Raw genomic sequence first — 22316 nt, 5'->3', positions numbered from 1 at the left:
TAGATGGCTTCGAGATATATTATATCTACATTTGTTGGTGAAATGCTCATTGTCAAACATAAGTTTTTCATTAAAAAATACTTTGTACTAATTCAGGGTGTTATTTTAGAAAATTTACTACTTCGGCATTTTATGGTTGTGGTAAATATGCAAGCAGGCATGACATTTCAAACACTTTTAATGTGAATGCCGTTTGAATTTTCTTCATTGATAGAGTTTTGTAAACACTCAAAATGTTAGAACATTTTTATATCAGTTCTAGGCAGTGTTAAAATGAAACATGACATTATTTAAAAAAAGTATTTATTTTATATGTATTTATTTCAGACGGGTGTGCTATGCTACACAATTTGATCTTACCATATTATATGGCAACAAAATAATATAAAAATAGGCCAACTAATTATGAATGTGTTCACGTTAGACATACTATTATAACCATCCAAAGGTTAGGTCATCATCAGTTTAACAATATATTTCAGGATAGTTCTCGGGTTATGAAAATATAATCATATTTAACATTCACAACAATAATTCCGCTCGACTGTTGGTTTATTCAGACAAATTAATAACATTCTGATGAAGATACAATAAGCAATTGATGACTGTCTGCGTTAAGCGGTGAAAATGATAAAACCATGAGTGACTGCAGCAAATCTAGATGCAGCCAACAATATGGAATGTACAGGCACTAAGCAATTTACAAGTTCAATTAGTAAAAGGAGTACGAAAAATATAATAACGTACATATTCTTTTCTCTCTTACATCCATAATCCTACAGACTTCTGTTAGACTTGCCACCGTATAAAAAAAAAATTCAATCAAACTTCAGTTTTTTTTTTCCCACCCTTTTTCTGCTCTTTTCTTCACAATCTGGTAAAAAAATATTACTAAAATACAAAATGGATCGGCAAACCACTATTTACATGCAAGTCAATCAGACTCCAAAACAAAAAAAACATGACGTATTTTTAGTTATACGTAAACAATCATCATTAAATAAATCGAATATCATTATTTTACTAGTAATTTTACTGTAATATTGATGACACCAATTTTAATATATTATTAGCTTCAGGTTCAATTGAAGGTTTTTTTCTTAGGATGTGAGTATATAATCTAGTATAAAATATGTTATATCTTTTATGTTATTAACGATTACAAAGAAAGAAATAAAACTTTTTTTTTTATCAACAAGCACTAATAATGCGTATTGATGCTTGAAATTAATTTTATGAAAATTATTTTCATTACCAAACCTATCAATTTATTTTTCAAAATTAGTAATGAGGTTAAGTAGAAATTAAATGAAGTATTTTTTTAAGCTTTCAGAACATCAGCTATACTGTGACGCCTAAAGTGAGGAAGGGAGTGGAAAAATCCAAGAAGACTTAGTTAGCATTTTTTTTTAATTTTACATACTCTCCCTTTCCTTGGGTCAACAATAAGGCAGTCAGCCACAAAGTGGATTAAGAAATCAACGATAACTATTTTACAATTTACATCAAAAATATAACTTTCACTCCATGGCATGTTGTCACGATAAAGCTTCTCAAATGTTTATCTCCACTGAATGACATACAATTCACAAGTTTGGCCTGGCCACCACAAAAAACCTTGATAGAAACACTGCTTTAAATAGTCAATTGACGTCAAATTCGACATCGAAACAAATGACAAATGCACATATTGCTTTTCAATGGTTAAATGTTAGAAAATTGACCTAACTTCCTTTTTGATTGAATTGTGTATTCTATATCACGGTTAATCTCTCATACATAATAAAATAATAAGTAAACATCAAGTTTATAATAATACCAAATACATATATGTTCACAAGATAAAACCACGTAAACATAACGAAAAGAATCTATCTTTCGAATAAATAAAGCCGGTCAAAACTGATTTTGCAAAATAACATATAATAATTATTATTATTCACCCTCACGGTGATACGAATCAATATGAACTGTCTTTTTCACTGAAACAATGTCCACACCAGTCAATTTCCAAGAAGACACAATCTGTTGACGGTTCAGTCAACCAAAATATGCCATCTGTTGACATCCTAGCTAAACAGACAAATACGTCTGTTGATAATCTAGCCAGACAGACAGTGACATCTTTTGATTGACAGTTAAACCAAACAGACTTTGCCGTCAGGGAAGGCCTAGCCAACCTTCTGGATGAGGTCATCACAGATGGCCGTCAAGTCTTCGATATCCTTGACCTTTTGTAAAAGTGACTCCTGCAACGAGGCCACTTGGATGTCCGACTTCTTCAGCATGGCTTGCAGTTTGATAACTTCGGAGGAGCTGGATTTCTTCAGGCTTTCAATCTCGGCATTGGCTCTGAAAATAATATTATATTATTAAACATTTCAAAAAGACTGTTTACTACATCCAAACAAACAGATCGAAAATATGTAGATATAAATGGATGTCTCTGTTGGGCCAAATACAGAAAATGTTTTACTTCTTTACTCTTTGCCCGTCGCAAATATCAACTTTTTGATGGCTTATGTCTTTGGTACTATTTGATATTTGCCAATAATCACCACTAAAGAGTTAGAATTAGACCGCGATAATTACATGCATATTCGTACATAATTACCCAAAAAAAAAATAAAGAGAAGAGTCAAAGCTTAGCCCGTCGTCCTACTGGCTCGGTAAAAGTAAGGATTAAAATTGGAGACCCTGCACAGAAAAGTCCCACAATGGCTGCGCTGACAACCGTGGTGAACATTATTTTTCTACGCAGGGTCCTTGTTTTTTTTTATCAATTCCTTACCATTACCGAGCCCGTGGGAAGACAGGCTTACTGGACAAAGAATGAAAAGTATATAACTCACGTCTCTAATTGGCTCATGGCGTGCTGGCGCAGTTGCTCGTATCTCTCGGCCTGCTTTTTGGTGGCCTCATCATTGAGTCGCGCCTCTTCCTTGAGGCCCTCTTCGTTGTTCTTGTACCCCTGCACCAGCTGCTTGCAGCGCTCGTATTTGCTGCAAACACAATACACTATTTTATTATTCCGTTACAACATAGAATAAACAAGAAATGCCTTGTGGGCGTGTTTCATGATCTCAATATTTGACCAACCGAGGCTTACATTTCCAATACAATACTGTGTTTATGAAATTCAAATGGGATGTAGTGCTACAAGTAGTAAGTGAGACAGAGCGCAGGGCTATTGGACTAAATGGAACCTTTGTTTTCATTTAAATTTATATGGAAGGAACTTCTAGTTTTCTTCTTTATTCTGTGCATTACAACAATAATGAATTATCGTAATTTTGAAATTACTGAAAATAGGAAGCAAAGAAACATTTCATTTTCAATAATTCAGTCAACCTTACTAAAGACAATAATGCTAAATGGAGACAATTTGTTTTTCATAAACTTATTGTTTCAAACTTAATCTATTCATCTGTCCTCAAAAATTACATAGTTACTAGCTGTACCCCGCCAAGCGTGGCTGTAGCTCAATCTTCTGTGTAGATAGAAAAACAATAGCGTGTGTTAGTTTTACTTCCAAAAGATGGCACTGTTTTATTAAAAAAAAGCATGTTTGTCCAACAGATTATGCTGTTCTTCAAAAAAGCATGTTTTTACCTCTCACAGGTAACATCTACATAAAATAGGTATATAAAAACACACATATTCGAATGCAACATTCTGTCAAATTTTCAGTGAAGATGTTACGGAGATTTAAGATTTTGAACAAAGGAACATTAACATTTTTATTTATATAGATGATGGCGTTATTATTTTGACCAATTATACACGGCGTCCGGAAACCCGTAGTACAAGCGGGAAACTGGTGAATTTACATCACATTTACAGTTGATTTGGAACCATACTTTTTTGATGAGAGCTTTCGTTTTTGAGTAAATAAATTAAAGTCCTGTACAGGAAAAAATAATGTTTTTTTTAAATGAAATAATTATTTCAGTTAGTTTTTTGACATGCTTTGGCAACAATATCAGGACAGAGTCTTTTAGATGCTCGCTTGTACCTAGATTGCATGCAGTTGGCAATACTTTCTCAGAGATGGTACATGTGTTCAACTGCATGGAATTTAGTTACAAGAAGGCTATAATGACACACAAACATCATAAATAAATATTGTTGTCATTTACTATTTTATAATTTCTTTAACAAATTTTACTTCTTTAACAATGTACCACTAAATTATTATTTTTATATATCAAGAACTTCAGAAAAACATTGAAAAATCATTAATATTAAAAAAAAATTATGAAGTTCAAATAGAATATTGAGTTAATTGTTGTTGAACTTACGCATGAATGTCATTGAAGGAATGTTCCATGTTGGCGAGGTGAGAATTGGCCTCGTCTCTTTCCCTGATCAGGGCCGCCCTCTCCTCTCCCCACTGTCTTTTCTCGCTCTCTCGGTCACCAATGAACTGAGACATGGTACGCTCATACTCTTCCATCACCATACTGAAAAAATAGTTAATGATTTATTAGTTTTATAACTTTAATATTGTTTTCAATGTTACAAGGCATTTCAATCAAAATGTACAGCCTAATAAATTATAGATCCCCTTACTAACACCCTTAGGCCACGTCCGCACAGACAGGCGGCTTGCTTAGCGCCTCGAGTCTAGCGAGTTACCTAGCGAGTAGCTTAGTAAAACAAACGTTCTAGAATGAGACTGGCCGCACTGCGCGCTTGGCGCCTAGCTAGTTGCATGCTAGTCGCTTTGCGTGTATCGAAGTGAACGAACGTGTTGGTTTTTTGTCACAAGAGGCGAGGCATTTTTGAAGAGAAAAATGGACGAAATATTAATTGCATCTGTTTTTAAAAGAGAACCTCTGTAGAATCCAGCTAATGAACTCCATAAAAAATGTAGTTGTCTTAAAAAAAAAAAAAAATGTTATGGCGTTGGATTATGTATACTAAGAAGTAGATCAAATGATTCTCTGGACTGGACTGTTTGAACTGAATTGTTTAAACAGAACATTAAACTCCCCATGACTTGACCGTGACTTATTTATGTCATGAACCCAACGTGATGGATAAGGTCGTGAAATGGTATATTTTAAAGATGAATTTTCTGTAAGTAGCAGTTTTAGAGCTATTTTTGAAAGTGACATCTCGTCAACGTGACGACAAGCAAATGACCAAGACACCTAGCGACCCACCACGCAAACCACCTTCAATGCGGCCACCGTGTATCCCAGCAAGTAGCTAGAACGCAAGCCACTAGACTCTAGGCGCTAAGCAAGCCGCCTGTCTGTGCGGACGTAGCCTTACTGATTCCTTAATGGTTGTTTATTAGTAAGGCCCTTAGTCTTTTCCGTGCTTGAATCTTCATATATATATTTGCAACAACAATTATTATAATGTTGAAATTAATGTTTTATACCACAGTTAAATACAAAGCAGCATTTTACAAAATTGGCTAACACACGGAAAACATTGTTTCCAATTTATGTTGTACATAGCCATTACATAGTTGTCGTTATCATTCAGGCCACATCATTTTCAACAGTAATAGGGTTAAGGATATTAATTAGGAAAGAATCAGGAGCCAGTGGGACTATGACACTCCAAATATGAAAAAGTCATGCAAAAGTCCACAAGTTTAGAGACATTGAAATTTTAATATTGCAGGCAGATTACACATTAAAGTGTATTTTAAGCTGCATCTCCAGCGGCAATATTACCACAAACATAGAACCGAATCGACGGTGCCGGAAAACTATGTCGGATGTGCAAATTTGTAGTTTTACAGTAGCTGTTTAATGTTTCTTTACCATTGCATTTTTACCATTTTTGATCATTTATATATCTCCAATTAAATAAATAGGGAGTTAATGTTAAGATATCAAACAACACTATATTTCTTAATCTCAAAAACAGTCAAAATGCAGAAATGAAACTTTAAACAGCTCTACTGCAAAACTACAAATTTGCACATCCTACATTGTTCTTCAGGACTGTCGAAATGTTCGGGCAAACATGAAAAATTATGGCAGGGTTACAATATTTACGTTTTCTGTAACTGACGGAAAACGCAAAACATTGTGGCAATTTCATAAAATATCAAATTACGTGGGAATTTGTTAATTCAAAACTTCATTTTTGGTGTGCAATGGATTTCGAATTAACGAGGTTCTACTGTATAAACTTATTTAGTAAAGTTTAATGTGTTTTGAGGTTTTGAGGACATCAATTTTTTAGATGCCCACGACCACCGCTGCCGCCCTGCTCATATGTTTGTTCCCCACACCTTTTAGTTCATCACAGTATATTTCTTTACTCTGTGTATCATTAATTTAGTAAAAAAATAATAATACTCACTCCATCTGGCGATGGTCCCTATTTTTTTCGTTGACCCTGTCGATGAGAGCCTGCTCCCGGGCGATGGCGTCGTTGAGCTGCTTCTGCAGAGCGGACATGCTCTCATTGGTGTGCCGCAGCTCCTCCTCCTGGTGGCTGAACAGCTCTCGAACTGACTGCAGTTCTGCCATCAGTCGGGGATCCATGTCTGGTTCCTGGAATTATACTTTTCATTCATATTTACACTTAACGGAACTAAAAGACTTGAATGATCAGCAATCTTGCCGTTGAACAGAATCAATTCAGATATTGACGTATTTAGCATCAATGAAGACTAAAGACAAACTCAGTTATAACTGGTACAGTTGATACTAACTTTTTATGTTTATGTAATTCTCCTTTACAAATGTATTTAAAAATGCGCTAAAGTGGACATTTTTGTAATGTTTTTAAAATAAACTACTGACTTCAAGTGAATGATATTGATAAAAAAGGCTTGTTGATGTAATTGTTAGATCATTTTTTTAAAGCTTTTGAAATGTTATGTATGGATATATATCTAAGGATATACTTATTGATATGTAAATCTTCCATAGGCCATATTGGTTTAATATTTTTTTTTTTTTTTAATTTTTAACAAAATTTTTAAAAAAATCATTTTCCATAATATTTTCACTTGCAATGGAACAAAATAGACTTGTGTTTGTGTCGAGTTTCTTCTAACCAAATTGCTGTATGAATTTAATTTAAATGTTACACTCTTATGCTGTCAGCGCATTGGCTTAACGTGTACCGGACCAATTGGCGTTTACTGCCGGTGCACGCATTGGCCGGCCAACACAATTATTGACGTTTTTTCGTGCACACATCAAAGGATCTTGGCACCAACCCGTCAACAGCTCTCTCACATTGGCAGATTGCAGCCAATGTTGGCCCAATGTGTATTAGGGGATCTTTCGAAATCTTAAGAAGTAGATTCCGAAAAAAATTAAGCACACTGAAGGAAATAAACTGAAGGAACGGGTCGCTTCTACGATTCGTTCTTTCAACAGCTCGGCTGTGGAACGAACTGCCGGCCTCTGTGTTTCCTCCCTCCTTCAACATGGGACTCTTCAAGACCCATGTTCACTCCTTCCTCTCAACAAAAAGACCCTCCACACAGCATCCCCAAAGATGACATAGGCCCTGAGGGAAATTATTTTCTTCAGGGCCTCCTGTGTGGAGTTAATATAAAAAATCAAAAAATTAATAATAATAATTCTGTTACGGTCCTGCGCACTGAGGGCTACATTGTAACCTCTCTTTCTGTTACATGCATTGTTTATGAGAAAGAGGGAGAGGTTACAATGCGTCTATCAGCGGTGCCTTTATTAAAAGCAATTTTGTAAAATTGTGCTGTGAAGAATGATGACATTTGACAATATGTAGGTCAAAACAAAAACAAATATAAAATCAACACTACCATAATAAACAATTAGCAAATGGATGAACGAGGAAGCTTTCATTTACTCAATATTCACAAATATGATAGTTTTCTAAAATGTGCCTGTTTCAGGGTTTACTTTTAATTGCAAATAATTTAACTTCTACAATTTATAGGCCATCCAATAAGTAGTTGGATTTTACTAAATTTGTGATGAAATGACGAGCACGCTCACACAATGATTTATGATATCCCAACATGAATTTCATAGCATTATAATACAATATACTAAGCGAAGGATTCACATATTTCCTCATACCAACCACATCCACATGCATAATGTTTTTTACCATTTTACAAGAACATCCTTTGAAAAATCTTCCATTTCACAGTCAATATTTTTACAAACATATATTTTAGAAGCATAACATATATTTTATAAATATATTTACAATATCCAATGAAGTACCTACATATTTCATGCATTTTTGGTACATAACTAAATTTATACAATCAAGCAGGATTTTGAAATTAAGCAAAAGCAAAAATGGGGAAAATTATGAATTTTGAACAGCTGAAAGCGTTGACTATGTGTATTACATAACACTATGTAATAATTACATGTAAGGGTGGCTGACTATCATAAATAAAATTAATTATTAACAAAATAACTAATTATTAGTGACGCAAGATTTCCGATGCAAAGTTTGAATTTATTAAAGATAAAAAATAAACTTTTCAACAAAATTTAAATTAAGCAAAGATGAAATAATATTTTAATAAAATATCTATTTATTTTGAAATGTTTTAATCAATCTCTTGAAAAAAAAGGGGTTTCAAATTTTATTAAATATGTCAGCACTTTTCTACTCTATAGTTCGTTCAAAATCTCAAATCTCCTAAAGTTCTTCACCAATTGCTTTTAAATTTTGACACAATGTTGCATTCGAATATGAGTGTGTTTTTATATATTATATAGATGACACCTGTGATGGGTAAAAAGTTTTTTTTTTAAACAGCGCCATCTGTTGGACGTAAAAGCAACAGGCGCTATTGTTTCACTATCTGCACAGACATACTGAGCCACAGCAAAGAGTGGCGGGGTACAGCTAGTACATAATATCAAATTGTGAAGATGATTTGATAAACATACTTTATCGAATTCAACAGAATTGCTACCATCATGAAAATGCCTATTAATAATCCTGGCGTTGCTGCCAAAAGTTAGGGTGACAGAGATTTCAATGTTCAACCATTTATCTATTTTTTTAAATATAAAAAGATTGGTGATTCAATAAAATTTACTGGCAGAGGTTTCGTCATGGCTGACACTGTCCTTGCAACAGACTAGCTGAAAAAATTATCTGCATTTAAAATATTATAACCTAGATCAAAGGACCTACAAACTTTTTCAGAGATAAATATTATCTATGATTAACCCATGATGTGCGAGTGTTAGTAAGATGATCCATTTCCCATTAGTAACGTACACATACACCTTGGCACAATGAGGCAAGGCAAAAGAGAGAGAGAGAGAGATATAGAGCGGGTGGTTGGTTGGTTGGCAATGTAGAGATATCCCCTCTTGGGGTGTTTGTGAAGTTTGTTTACCTTGGGCTGTACGACTACAGGGGGTGGTGGCGGGGTTCCTCCCAGGCTGATGAGCCTGTCTATCGCAGCCAGTGCCGAAGTGACCGACTGAAAAAGACACAAGCACCCTCACAGTATAGTGCGCCGCGTGTGGAAAGATTCTGTACAAAAGTATCGATGTGGGATTCCTGCACTGGTGACACCACATCCTTTTGAGACATTCATGATGTGCAGATAACTTTCAAAACAATACCCTTTTGACCCATTCGATACAAATGTTGGGGACTTTCAAATCAATATTCTTTCGCCCATTTGAAACAAGTATAGACAACTTGCAGAACAATATCTATTGACCCATTCGAAACACACTGACCTATACAAAGGTGGAAACTTTGAAAATCATGTCTTTTTGATAATTTTGCAAAATAGTCAAATTTGACAATCGGGCAAGGGTAGAAAGGTAAAAAAATAAAATAAAACAATAGTGCCAATTGAAGGCTGAAATAAAATAAATAATATTCATTGATTTGATACCATTCTAGCAAACTTTACTGATTTCAACCTTCAATTAATAAGTAACGTTTGGGAATCGAGGATATAAACCATAACCAAGCTATATCCAATAGGCTAAATGCTGATAATTGTATTTGAAATCAATGAACTCGCTAGAACAAACCAGTACCATTGTTTTGAAGAACACCAAACCTCAATAATTTAATGTCAAATTAATTAGTTTTGAGTTATGTTTAAAACAAAACCACACATTATAAGTTAAGAATATTCTGTTACACATCTTACCATTTGATATTAAAAGTTAAAATCTGAATTTTAACAATAATTGTTATTATTAGTAAATTTTGATACCTAACCAGATTAAATTAGAATGAAGTAAAAAATTAAAGTTATGTTTTAAGAATACAGATGTAATAAAAACCATAGGAGATAATTGAAGGCAAAATAAATGTTTTATAAAAATCTACCTACGAAAAAGCAGTTAACTGTCTAAATATTTTTTTAAATGGACTTAAGTAAAAGTATTCCAAAATGATCAAGACATTAAATTTTAATTTAGTTCAGGAATCTCTATGTAAATGTTAATAAAAACATTCCATTTCTAACAATGATGTTGAAATCAATTTTGAAAAGGCAAACAAATCTTTTGAAAATGCTTGTCCGTGAATATTAATACTGACCTTTGCTGGGGTTTGAGGGTTTTTAGATGAGAGTGGTGTGGAAGGAAGGTACTGCTGCTGTTGTCTCGTGCTGATAGCAGGAGTCACCACCTGGAATCAAATAAACAACATGGGTGAGAAAATTATAATTTAATGATGATGATTTTTATAATTTAGGTTAGGTTAGGTTGATAGATGTTGAATTGTAAATGGAAAAATTTTAAAAGAAAGAAACTTTTTAATAAAAGAGCTGACTTAAGGTGACTTGCTCACAGACACAACATTATCCTTATTGTTTTAACTAAAAACTTAGCAATAATTGAATAAGAAAGAATTTATAAAATTTTCACAAGCAGCAAACACTTCGTGGGTTTACATAATTATAATAACATAACATTGTTTTTAACACCACTTTATTGTGTATATTTTCAATATATAAAACCTAACAATTCATTTCAATATATAAAAGGTTTTATATATTGAAAATATACACAATAAAGTGGTGTTAAAAACAATGTTATTTATAGAGCCAGCAAATCAAGGAATGGCTTATGAAATAATTCAACACCCCGTAAGAATAGATAAAATAGTGCAGATCTTTGCCGATCATGACTTGAATTTGCTCGATATGCTTCTAGGTATTTGATGTTGATCTTACTGGAAGGTTGCAGGTTCGATTTCAACTTGTATACGAATGTGGATTTACCATTTAACCTATCGTCGCCTTTCCGATATACAGAATAAAGGTTGTGGGCAGAAGGCACTCATTTCTCAGAATTCTTACAACATACTAAAGAGAGAGCGAGAGAGAGCACTTAGGTTCTGGTCAACAAAGGACATTGTAGTGCAAAGGATGAATGTGTGTGTCTATTACCTGGGTAGGTTTCTCAGTAGGCTGGCTGGTGACGTTGAGCACATTGCTGGCCACACTGGGAGGGGTGCTGCAGTTGGCGGCACTGTGCTGCTGGGCGCCCTGCGATTGCAAGGAGAGAGCACTCATGCTCTGGTCAACGGAGGACATTGTACTGCAAAGAAAAGATACTCTATTAGATTGGTGATTTTATTAGTATGTATAATGAAAAATGCCTATGTACTAACAGCTTATTCACCGGCATATCCTTTCGGTTACGAAATATTTTACCAGTTGAACGCTGACATACTTTCTTTTCATGGGATTGGCAACGTAAAAAAAGTTCATAGCTTACTAAAATAAATCTTATTCAATTAAATCAATTCAACAATATAAACAATGAGATAAGAGTTCTTGCTTTTCGTTTTGTAAAGAGCAACCATTTATAAATAAGTCACAACTGTGTCATTCTTCAACGCACCCGCATGCAGTTGGTGAACTTTGTGTGTATTTTCTTTATTTTTCATTGTGAAATCACTTATGGAAAATATAATAAAAGTTCAAGAATATTTTCTTATATATTTTTAATAGCATGCATTTTAAATGCTTATATGTAGTAGATTATACACCTACTATTTTTATAAATGTATAAACAAAATTATTTGTAAGATAGTACAATTTACACATATTACACATATTATCACATAGTACAATAGTATCCGCTGGCGCATGGCGAGCCGCGCAAAATCTTTGGGGCCGTGCACCATGGAGGTATTAGGTCGCACAAGTTCGGTGATCCAGAGGTTAATGGCCGATGTGAAAAGGATAAGTAATATATCGACCCCTTACAACAACAAGGTATCATCTGACACATAACACTATTCTGAGCTGTAATGGAGCTCTCTTTAGAGCTCATTATCTAGGAGGAATGTTGTTTCAGATGGAACCGTATTGTTGCAAGCCACGTGTCGCCTCATTTTCAAAAAATAAAAACATATTTGGCCATATAAAATATAATAAATTAAGAAGACAGTTCAATAACCTTTGAGAAAAGAAGAAGTGAGATGTATGTTTTTTTTTTGCAGAAAAGATAATCTGATATAATAGGTCTAGTCTGATAGCAGATATAAAAACATTGAACAAGATTTTCGATCCTTATTTGCTAGTATTGATGTGATGAATAACTCAAATTTTCAAAACAATTATTTAATTACACGACATTATCACACATAATTATTATGACCATATTGTTTGTGTCACAAAATATATTTTTCTGTAAAAATTTCTTAATCCTAAAATCCAGAGCGTACATACTGTTAATTCATAGTAAAAAATAAATAAATTGATTTGCCATACCACCATGATAAAGAAGGCATTAGTAAAAGTATCATAATTTTGGTTCAGTTCACTCAATTTGTTTAAATATTTTAAATACTTTTGCAATACATTTTCCAATAATAACACAAATTATTTGTCTATGGTGGACGCTCTCCCATTTGACAATAAATATAAAAATAATGTGTTATGATTATAGGATAGCCTGATAAAATGAAGCAATCTCGAACTGATAAATTCAATATCAGTTAGATTACCTAATCCATGTTTTCAGGTACATGTAAAAAGAATGTATTATTTCGTAATTTCAGCCATAATTATGTCAAATTCTAATACAAGCTGGGATATTCCGGTGCGTTCATTTAACATAATTTAGTGTGATAAAATATTTTTCTACCAATCGCGTGCCACCACTGGATTGTGACTTTATTGGGTGGATTCTTCAAAGTAAAGTTTTATAGATAAATAAATTAAACACATTACTTTTAGTGATTAATGAAGACAGAATTGCAACAGTTGAAAATAGAGATGGATCATGACTCATTTTAGTGGGAGACACGCTACCGGCTCAAACAGTCAACTCATTTGAACGACGACTCAATTGAATCTCGGCTCAATTGAATCTCGGCTCAATTGAACGACGGCTCAATTGAACGACGGCTCAATTGAACGACGGCTCAATTGAACGACGGCTCAATTGAACGACGGCTCAATTGAACGACGGCTCAATTGAACGACGGCTCAATTGAACGACGGCTCAATTGAACGACGGCTCAATTGAACGACGGCTCAATTGAACGACGGCTCAATTGAACGATGGGTCAATTGAACGACGGGTCAATTGAACGACGAGTCAATTGAACGACGGGTCAATTGAACGACGGCTCAATTGAACGACGGCTCAATTGAACGACGGCTCAATTGTACGATGGCTCAATTGAACGACGGGTCAATTGAACGACGAGTCAATTGAACGACGGGTCAATTGAACGACGGCTCAATTGAACGACGGCTCAATTGAACGACGGCTCAATTGAACGACGGCTCAATTGAACGACGGCTCAATTGAACGACGGCTCAATTGAACGACGGGTCAATTAAACGACGGCTCAATTGAACGACGGCTGAATTGAACGACGGCTGAATTGAACGACGGCTCAATTGAACGACGGCTCAATGGAACGACGGCTCAATTGAACGATGGCTCAATTTTACGACAGCTCAATTGAATCACGGCTCAATGGAACCACGGCTCAATGGAACCACGGCTCAATGGAACCACGGCTCAATTGAACAACGGCTCAATTGAACAAGAGCGAGAGCTCAGAGCGTATGAGCAATGAGAATACTGTGCTTGCACAATATGACTCCGCCGGTACGGCTCCCCGATACAACTCCCAGCGTATGAATGATCATACGACTCTTGGTAGCGTTACCGCCTCGTAACATGAGATTAATAAGATGCTAGGTAGTCGGTAGGTATAGGCAGTGGCGGATCGTGACTTTTGGGTGTACTAGAGTGCTAATATTACAAAAATGGCATTATTGATGTTGTTATAGCTAAAAACCAGTTTTTTTTTTTTCGAAAATTTGATTTTTTGTATGAAGATTTTCAAGAAATTCGAATCCGGCAAAACTGAAATTACCTGAAAATCTTCATACAAAAAGCGAATTATAGAAAAAAAAATCTTTTTCAGCTACAACAACATCAATACTGCCATTTTTGTAATATTAACACTCTAGTACACCCAAAAGTCACGAGCCGCCACTGGATATAGGTACATACGTCCAAGTCCAGATGTCGGACTGTCAGACGCCGTCACGTATCCTAGTAAGTAATAACAATTAATACCAACCTGGATAATTTTAATGGCACTATTTTTCTAAAATATCACCTGATAAAAACGGGAAACTGTTCAATTGAGCCGTGGTATGGTTTACCGGGAGTACGAATATGACTGGACGAATAGGACCGTACGAATATGACTCATCAAAAAGAGCTAGCTCAATTGTGCAGCTTGCTCATGAACGACTGACTCATCGCTAGTTGATACAACAATAAGTATTTTCCATTCAATTTCAATAACATTTTGTTTGGCGCATTGTTTGAGATTTTATATGTTTTTTATTTTTATAATTGTATCTATTATAAATTGAGTTTAATACATTTATTGATAAACTTACCCCAATGTCTTTGCCGGGTCTGAGTTACTGGTACAAAGGCTGGAATCTGAGCTGCAACTCTCTGCTAGACCACTAGCAGTGCTTGCATCTTCTGGAATAAGACAACAAATAATTGTAATTATTAATTATTATTGAGATTATTATAAGAGTATTGCGTTTCAAGGTGTCTGTCACCTGTCACAAGATATGTACGTGCTCAAGAATCACTGAATTCAATAATATTATGTTATTATTATTACGGAGTGTAAACAGCACATATTGTTAAATGATTCATTTGTACAGTGGAATGCAGAAATGGGAGTATGAAAATAACAAACAATGAAGTGGAAGCTTAGCATAGTTCTACGAACAGTGAAATTCGCTAAAGAAGTTCCACATAAGAAGTTTTTACACTTAGGAAGTTTTGTTGTTCGGTCCCTCGAAATTCTATACAGAAGAACTGCAGTAAATACGATTTTTTCCCACATAAAAAGTTTTAGCTAAAACTGCTTCCCGCCTAAGTTTTAAAGTTCGGCAGTGAATCCATCAAAAACGAAATCTAGTGGCGAAATAAAAATATAAAATGTCCCTTTTTTCCGAAAGTCATAAAATTTATCACTTTGTTACTATTTTCTGCATCCCATTTACAAGGTTTTAGAAGTTCAGCAGTAAAACTATCATAAACCAAAACTATTGTCACAACATAGGTACGAAAAAATGCAAAAATATTGATGATATTTTTAATTCATTTTACTTTTGAAATTTAAAAATACATAATGCTAATAACTATGCATACAACACTAAAAAAAAAAAGAAGTTTTCCCACTTTTTTTTTTCGTCCGGTCCCTTAGAAAACTTCTCAAGAGAGTTTCACTGTATTATACTTTCAGGCATACGCACTGCTTATACTATTACGTATTATTGTCATTAAAATATGTAACTTAACTGAAAACTACCATATAATATAATATTTAACCAAAATGTGCAAAATTCCACACCTGGTTATGAAAACACTAAAACATCTTTGAAAATGCTCTTAAAAGATTTTTTGTAAAAACTTTTTTTGATCATACTTACTAAAAAATTTTACATTTTGGATTATGCGGTTTATTTCGAACATTTATTTAGATGTACGCAGAAAATGTTCATACATCTAGCAGGAAAGAATAGACGTCACGAAGCATGAGCAAAAATACAGCATAAGAATTAAAGATAAAGGGACATAAAAGTAACAAAAAATAATCTTCTTAACCCTTAGGATACGATCAACTACAATACCAGTTCAGTGAAATCATGGCTACCTTCCGGTGCACGGTGCACTGCAATGTGCAGTGTATAGAGCTATAGTATATAAGAAGTTATAAGACGGGTTATATTTATTTGATGGGTTATATGTACACAACGGGTTATATTTATACACCCAGTCAAACTTGGTTATAACGAGCACGAGGGGACTGACTAAATTTGCACCTTATGGCAGTTAATCGTTATATCCAAATCGGTTGTATGTACCTACTTAAATGCCTCTACTGTCAATATATTCGCAAATGTACAGTGAATAGGTATTATTTATTAAAATTATTAATTAGAAAAATACCCTTTTATTACTCAAATTTACTATCAATGATTGTTTTAAAGATTTTGATTTCATGGTTCTCAATTTCCATTTCAAAACAATAAACGCATTATAACTAGCATCACATGGTTCAAGGCTTCCAAGAAAAATATCACTAACTTGGCTATCTTATTATCACTACCTTGTGCGTACTGTACCACACATGTCACAAATTATTGCGGGATTGTATTGGTTTTCGGCTGTAAATTTTGCTTGTCACAAATTGTGATGCACAACCCGCAGCCCCATTCTTGCAGCTAGCATGTCAATCTCATACGCCCCACTTGGCTATAGAGAAAATATAAATTATTGGGGTAATTCTTGAAAACCCTGACTGAGAACATTGTTTTATTAATTAATTAATGCTGGATTTCCAAAAAATAGGCTCAAATTTTGCACGACTTTCGTAGATTTTATGACAATTTTACATTGTGTCTGATGGATAGCAATGGTTCACATAGCCGACAATCTTACACAGGTAGTGCCATAAAAATATTAAACCGTCCCTAATGGGATAGGAAATTCTTGAATAATTGCCAACTATTTATATTCATGCATCATAAATTGTGTTGACAAAATTATATGTTCGGTATATCAGTGAATTGATCTCGTTATAACAGTCAACAATTATATGAAGATAAGGCTGAACTAAAATATCATTTTGTAATTGCTCTTTATAGCCGTGAACTCGCTATTGCGGTGATCGTTATAACCAAGTTTGACTGTATATATTTTACAAATGAATATATTTAAGATCATTAGTATTTATGTTCCTTTTTATTCATTCATTTTAAGGAAAGGAAAAGCAAATTATATAATGGGCATTAATTACAGTACAGGGATTTGATTATATTACCTTCCAGCTTGGGCGGTGGAGGTGGCACTTGGCGCCCCGGGCGGGCCCCCGTGGGCAACTGCCGCGCGCCCCCGGCCACCAGCGGGTCGAAGCGCACCAGCAGGCTCTCTTTGCACAGGTCGCGGCCCCCACCACTACCGCAGCTCAGTAGATAGTCGAAGGCGGCTGGGTCTTTGAACACTGCAAATACAATAATGATATTATTAATTAAAGATATATATTAAATTTAAAAAAAAACAATAATTTTAATAGTGATAGTGTGGGATCGTTGGGAGACGAATACCAACTGTTAAATAGGGAATTGAAGTTAAAATGTCATACAGTTCTGTTGCTGAGAGCTCCATCACAACCCCTCTTTGTGATACATATTATGTTAATTATAAGAAAAAGAGTTAGGTTAAAGTGCAGCTGTCAGTGGTAGTTATGCCTGTGGGTAACACATCCTAAGACAATCTATTCGAGATCGAGTAAGCGTAATTAGTAAAATTTTGATGTAACTTTCAAGGGTTTATTTTTTAATGGACTAATTTCTTCTTGTTACAAACATTTACAGACATTTTGTTAATCATTACTTAGACTGCTGTACCACACCAGTTTGAAGATGATCAGAGCATGAAACCGTTTGGGACCAAATAAAAAGTAAATAGTAAAAATAATTTTTATTCATTTATTGTTACTAAGTTTAATTTATAGAACTTCATTTTATTTTTTATATATTCAATAATATTGTTATAAATAAACTGTTTTTATAAACCCAACAACAATATTATTGAATATACAAAAAAAATATAATTATAATAATTTTAATAACACCGTGTATTTTCTTTACATAAAGAGTGTGTGGTGGGCTTGGCTTTGATTTTTATACAAATCTACAGTTTTAACCTGAGATTGATGAAATTTTGCACACTTGACCTTCAAAACAAGAGGAAGGTAATTGTCTACATGAAATTTCGAAAAATCACCCCATCCTCTATTCCCACCCTTTAAAGCAAAATTTTGATAATTGTTGATGAAGTTTTGCAAACTTGACCTTCAAAATAAGAGGAAAAGTACTGTTTACATCTCTGTATAAGGCCTGAGCAACGATAATATTATCCCATCAGGAAGGAAACAATTTACATATATAAAAAATATTAGAGCATAAAAAATTCCAAGATATTATATAAAACAGATATTATTCTTTTACTCGGGAATAATATTGTCATAATTCATAAAATATCTAAAAATGTAATCAGTTATCAGTATCTTTCTAAGAACCTAGATTGCATTTTCAGAATATGGACGAAAAACAGAATACCCTTAATATATTAGTAAGTTAATGCCCTCCAAAAGTAAAATACTTGTCCTAAAAAAAACGCTTATTTTAGCGAAAATGCGGTTTTAAATAAAACGGCACAAAAATCGTCACCCAAGAAAATGATTATTTTTCTCAATCGTAAAGTCACGATTTAGGAAACAAAATAAAACGAAGAGTGATTTAATCGTTTTTTTATTGACAGAGACGAATCGAATTCTTTACTGTATTCGCATAACTGATACTCGATTTTGTTGTTGAATCGATACGCACAAATAATAAATAATGGCTACTTTTTTGATCGAATCGTATACTTCGAATTCACGAAACATTTTTGTTGAACATCTTCGATGAAATGTGGTAGTGATCGTTTTTATATAAACGTTAGCGCAAAAAATATGATATGATGGTGAATAGGAAGATTGATGGATAGGTCAAATTCAGGGTGGGTTATCAAGTGAAAAAGTAATGGAATTCCGAAAATTGTGAAAATCAGTTACGCTAATATACGCCAAGGGAAACCTTGAACGAACAGAATCTATTGAAAGATGAATTTACTCGAGCTTCTGATTCCATACTTATAGGTTTAACCTTCAATACTTCATAATATACATCCACACGGTGTCAATCAAGATGCTCAAATCGAAAAAAAAAATCGATCTGAACATTTCGTTGTTTTTTTTATAAAATTTGACATAAAAAATTCCAACTTCAGACTCGATTTACGCGAAATCCAAAGCTAAAATCAAAAAAGTTGTTACACAAAATAGACTCGAAATGTGATTTAGATTCATCATTTTCCCGCTTGTACTATGAGTTTCCAGACACCGTGTATATTATTAAAATGTGATTTGATGTTGGTAAGTTATTTGGTTGGTAAACAAAAAACAGTAAGTACGTGATTTCGATTAAACGCCGCATAAACGTGAGCATATTGTGGGTAAAGCCCCATTCGCATTAGGGTGTTTTTGGTACGAAGAGTTTTTCACCAAATCAGGATTGCATTGTTCCAAAAGTCGTATATCGTGAATGCGGTTAAGTGTTCGTAAAATTTCCTTTCTACACGAATCCAATCGAACGGCGAACGACCTATAATAATGACCTTCCTCTATCCGCGAATAGTTTCCGGCGGATGGGATAGGCAAGACTACTCACGTTTACTAGTCGGAAACCGCAGCATTTAGCAGGCGGCCTTCAATAGATAATAATAAATAATGTGAAGTTTCACGAAAAATAAACGGAAAATTTCCAAAAAATACGCGTATCGTGCTGTCAAAGCATCCGAGCACATACAAAACTACGCAACTAATGGGTTCGAACTCCCGCCTAGTGATACAACGCTGCGTATACATTTGCGAACCGAAACGGGAGCCGAGCACCTAATTTTGGGAAAAGAACGAAGTAACAGCAAATGGCGCGAAACGCGCCTCTTTCCTTTCTCGTAATTCGCGGCTTGACTCGCGTTTCGGTTCGCAAATGTGTACGCAGCATTAGACGACAATATGTAGGTACCTATCTACCGATAAAAATAAGAGTATCTCACAAAATATTGACGAATTTATTGTAGATTGGCGCAGACCAGTGAAAAATACGTGGACATTACAATTGCAAATTTGAAAAAGAAAATCAAAATAGATTTCTGTTAAAATATATTACATTACTTGCTTCACACCGCCATGCGTTGATGTGGCATCTGTCTGTGTAGATAGATAAACAATAGCGCGTGTTGCTTTTATGTCAAACAGATGGCGCTGTTTTAAAAAAGCACGTTTGTCCAAGAGATATTTAAAAAGAAAACATGATTTTACTTGTCACAGGTGAAATCTATATAGTATAGGTGTCAAATGTCATAATGTTGCGTCAAAATTTCAAAGCAATCGGTGAAAAACTTTCAAAGATTTAAGATTTTGAATAAACGAACATTTATATTTTTAATTATAAGGAAGAAACTAGGTAGGTACCTAATTTATGTCTTGTCTGAATTTTTCATACAATTAGTTCAAATTTTAGTTACAGAGTTCATTAAACCAGAGTTACAAACAAACAAACACACAACCGAAATTAATATTTTAGATTCTACGAGTAATTTCGCAGTGTTATAAAACTGAAATCACATAAAAATAATATACATTTCCAGAGTACACTTTAAATCGATGATCAACTCAAAACAGCCAACAAGTATTCATCTCCGTAACCATTAACCGCATATTATTTTAGAACTTCTCACTATTATTATTACTAGGTATGTACTACTACTGACTGACAACTGGCAAAAAGTTTTTGATTCCAGTTTGAATGCAGTCCTACTTTTATCAATCAAATAACAGCCACTAATTATAAAGATCGTCACCATAATCACAAATTGCAGCAATTTACAGGTCAAAGGCAAACAAAATTCCGGCTTTTGAATTTATCAAAGGCGTATCGTATGCACGGTGCGAACGCCTCTTTCGTATTAATCGCCCGCCATGGTACAATACACAATAGTACCTACTTATGCATTTACACATAAGGGGGATTACTGAACTGAGCCGGTACGGTACGACACGGCACGGCCCGTATAAATGCACAATGCACCCTAAGCCCCCAAACGGGCATATTATAGATAGTGACGTCACCACACCCGTAGATTGTGGTGATTGTCCCCATTGTCTGGGCAAGATGAAAATTCTCTACGAAATAAACAGAGAGAGTAGTCGCGATTTTCAGCGCGAAGGATATTGTCTCCGAGGTGGGAAAGCGCCAAATGTCTAAGTTTTACCACTGAATATATAAAACAATAAGAGTGTGTTGTGGCCGTGTCGGCCTTTTTTTGTTTATATTAACTCCACACAGGAGGCCCTGAAGAAAATAATTTCCCTCAGGGCCTATGTCATCTTTGGGGATGCTGTGTGGAGGGTCTTTTTGTGGAGAGGAAGGAGTGAACATGGGTCTTGAAGAGTCCCATGTTGTAGGAGGGAGGAAACAATCGTAGAAGCGACCCGTTCTCATGTGACAAATGTCAACCGTGTACAAATGTTGGGCGCGCGTTTGGCGTGTGTCCCGACTAAGCACCGGTGCCGAAGGGATCAATGACGCTAGTTCCTCAGAGCATCTTCCATTGTAATACCGATAGAACAAGGACAGCATACCTACCTGACGCCTGTGCTCTAAAGATTGCAGTCCGTTTCTTAAGATTGGAGAATCTATCAAACGGACCGCCCGTTTTTGCACAGAGTCAAGGGTTTTTTTCAGGTATTTAGGGGCTCCGGACCAGAGATGGCTGCCAAATTCGACAGTAGGGCGCACTTGCGATTTGTACAGGGTCAGCAGTTGTGTACTATTAAAGTATCTGCGGGCCCTGTACAGTACGCCCAGCTTCTGAGAGGTCAACTTTACTCTGGCTTCGATGGAGCCCCCGTACCTGAGCTGGTCACTTATAGTTACACCAAGCATATCAATGGAAGGCCTGTTCGGAAGATTGCTTGCCTGCCCGAACTAAGTAAAAAATATATATTTCGTCAGCAAAGTAGACTTTTTAAATGCACTTTTATTTATCTACTACAACATGTTTTATTCACATTAATTGGAAAAAATATATGAAAGCTGCACATAGTGACTTTTAGCAAACAACAATGAGCGGTAAAATATTTTTTCTCACAAGAAGAAATGTTTTAGTGATTTTTAGGTATAATTTTTTTAGGAGTATTTTATGTGCATTTTCGCA

The 22316-nt window shown here is 34.8% G+C and overlaps 1 protein-coding gene across 14 annotated transcripts in view; it reads right to left on the bottom strand.

Moving 5' to 3' along the window:
• Positions 1–286: 286 nt before the first annotated feature.
• LOC149417633 (uncharacterized) overlaps positions 287–22316 on the bottom strand; it is a 143188-nt gene continuing 121158 nt past the window's right edge. For all 14 annotated transcript variants that reach the window (XM_089640461.1, XM_089640470.1, XM_089640464.1 and 11 more), the window contains 9 exons: positions 17314–17493; positions 14864–14954; positions 11369–11519; positions 10516–10605; positions 9344–9430; positions 6331–6524; positions 4302–4463; positions 2853–3002; positions 287–2352 (listed from right to left, as the gene is read on the bottom strand). In XM_089640461.1, the coding sequence (XP_089496587.1) occupies positions 2172–2352; positions 2853–3002; positions 4302–4463; positions 6331–6524; positions 9344–9430; positions 10516–10605; positions 11369–11519; positions 14864–14954; positions 17314–17493 (1286 nt within the window). In that variant the 3' untranslated portion in view covers positions 287–2171. The remainder of the gene's footprint in view (positions 2353–2852; positions 3003–4301; positions 4464–6330; positions 6525–9343; positions 9431–10515; positions 10606–11368; positions 11520–14863; positions 14955–17313; positions 17494–22316) is intronic.

The sequence above is a fragment of the Hesperophylax consimilis genome, chromosome 15 (genome assembly GCF_061612785.1).
Source record: "Hesperophylax consimilis isolate HC1 chromosome 15, BYU_Hcon_1.0, whole genome shotgun sequence".
Taxonomy (NCBI): Eukaryota; Metazoa; Arthropoda; class Insecta; order Trichoptera; family Limnephilidae; genus Hesperophylax; species Hesperophylax consimilis.
The sequence above is the reverse complement of the archived record's forward strand: the minus strand, read 5'-3'. Positions and strand labels throughout refer to the sequence as shown.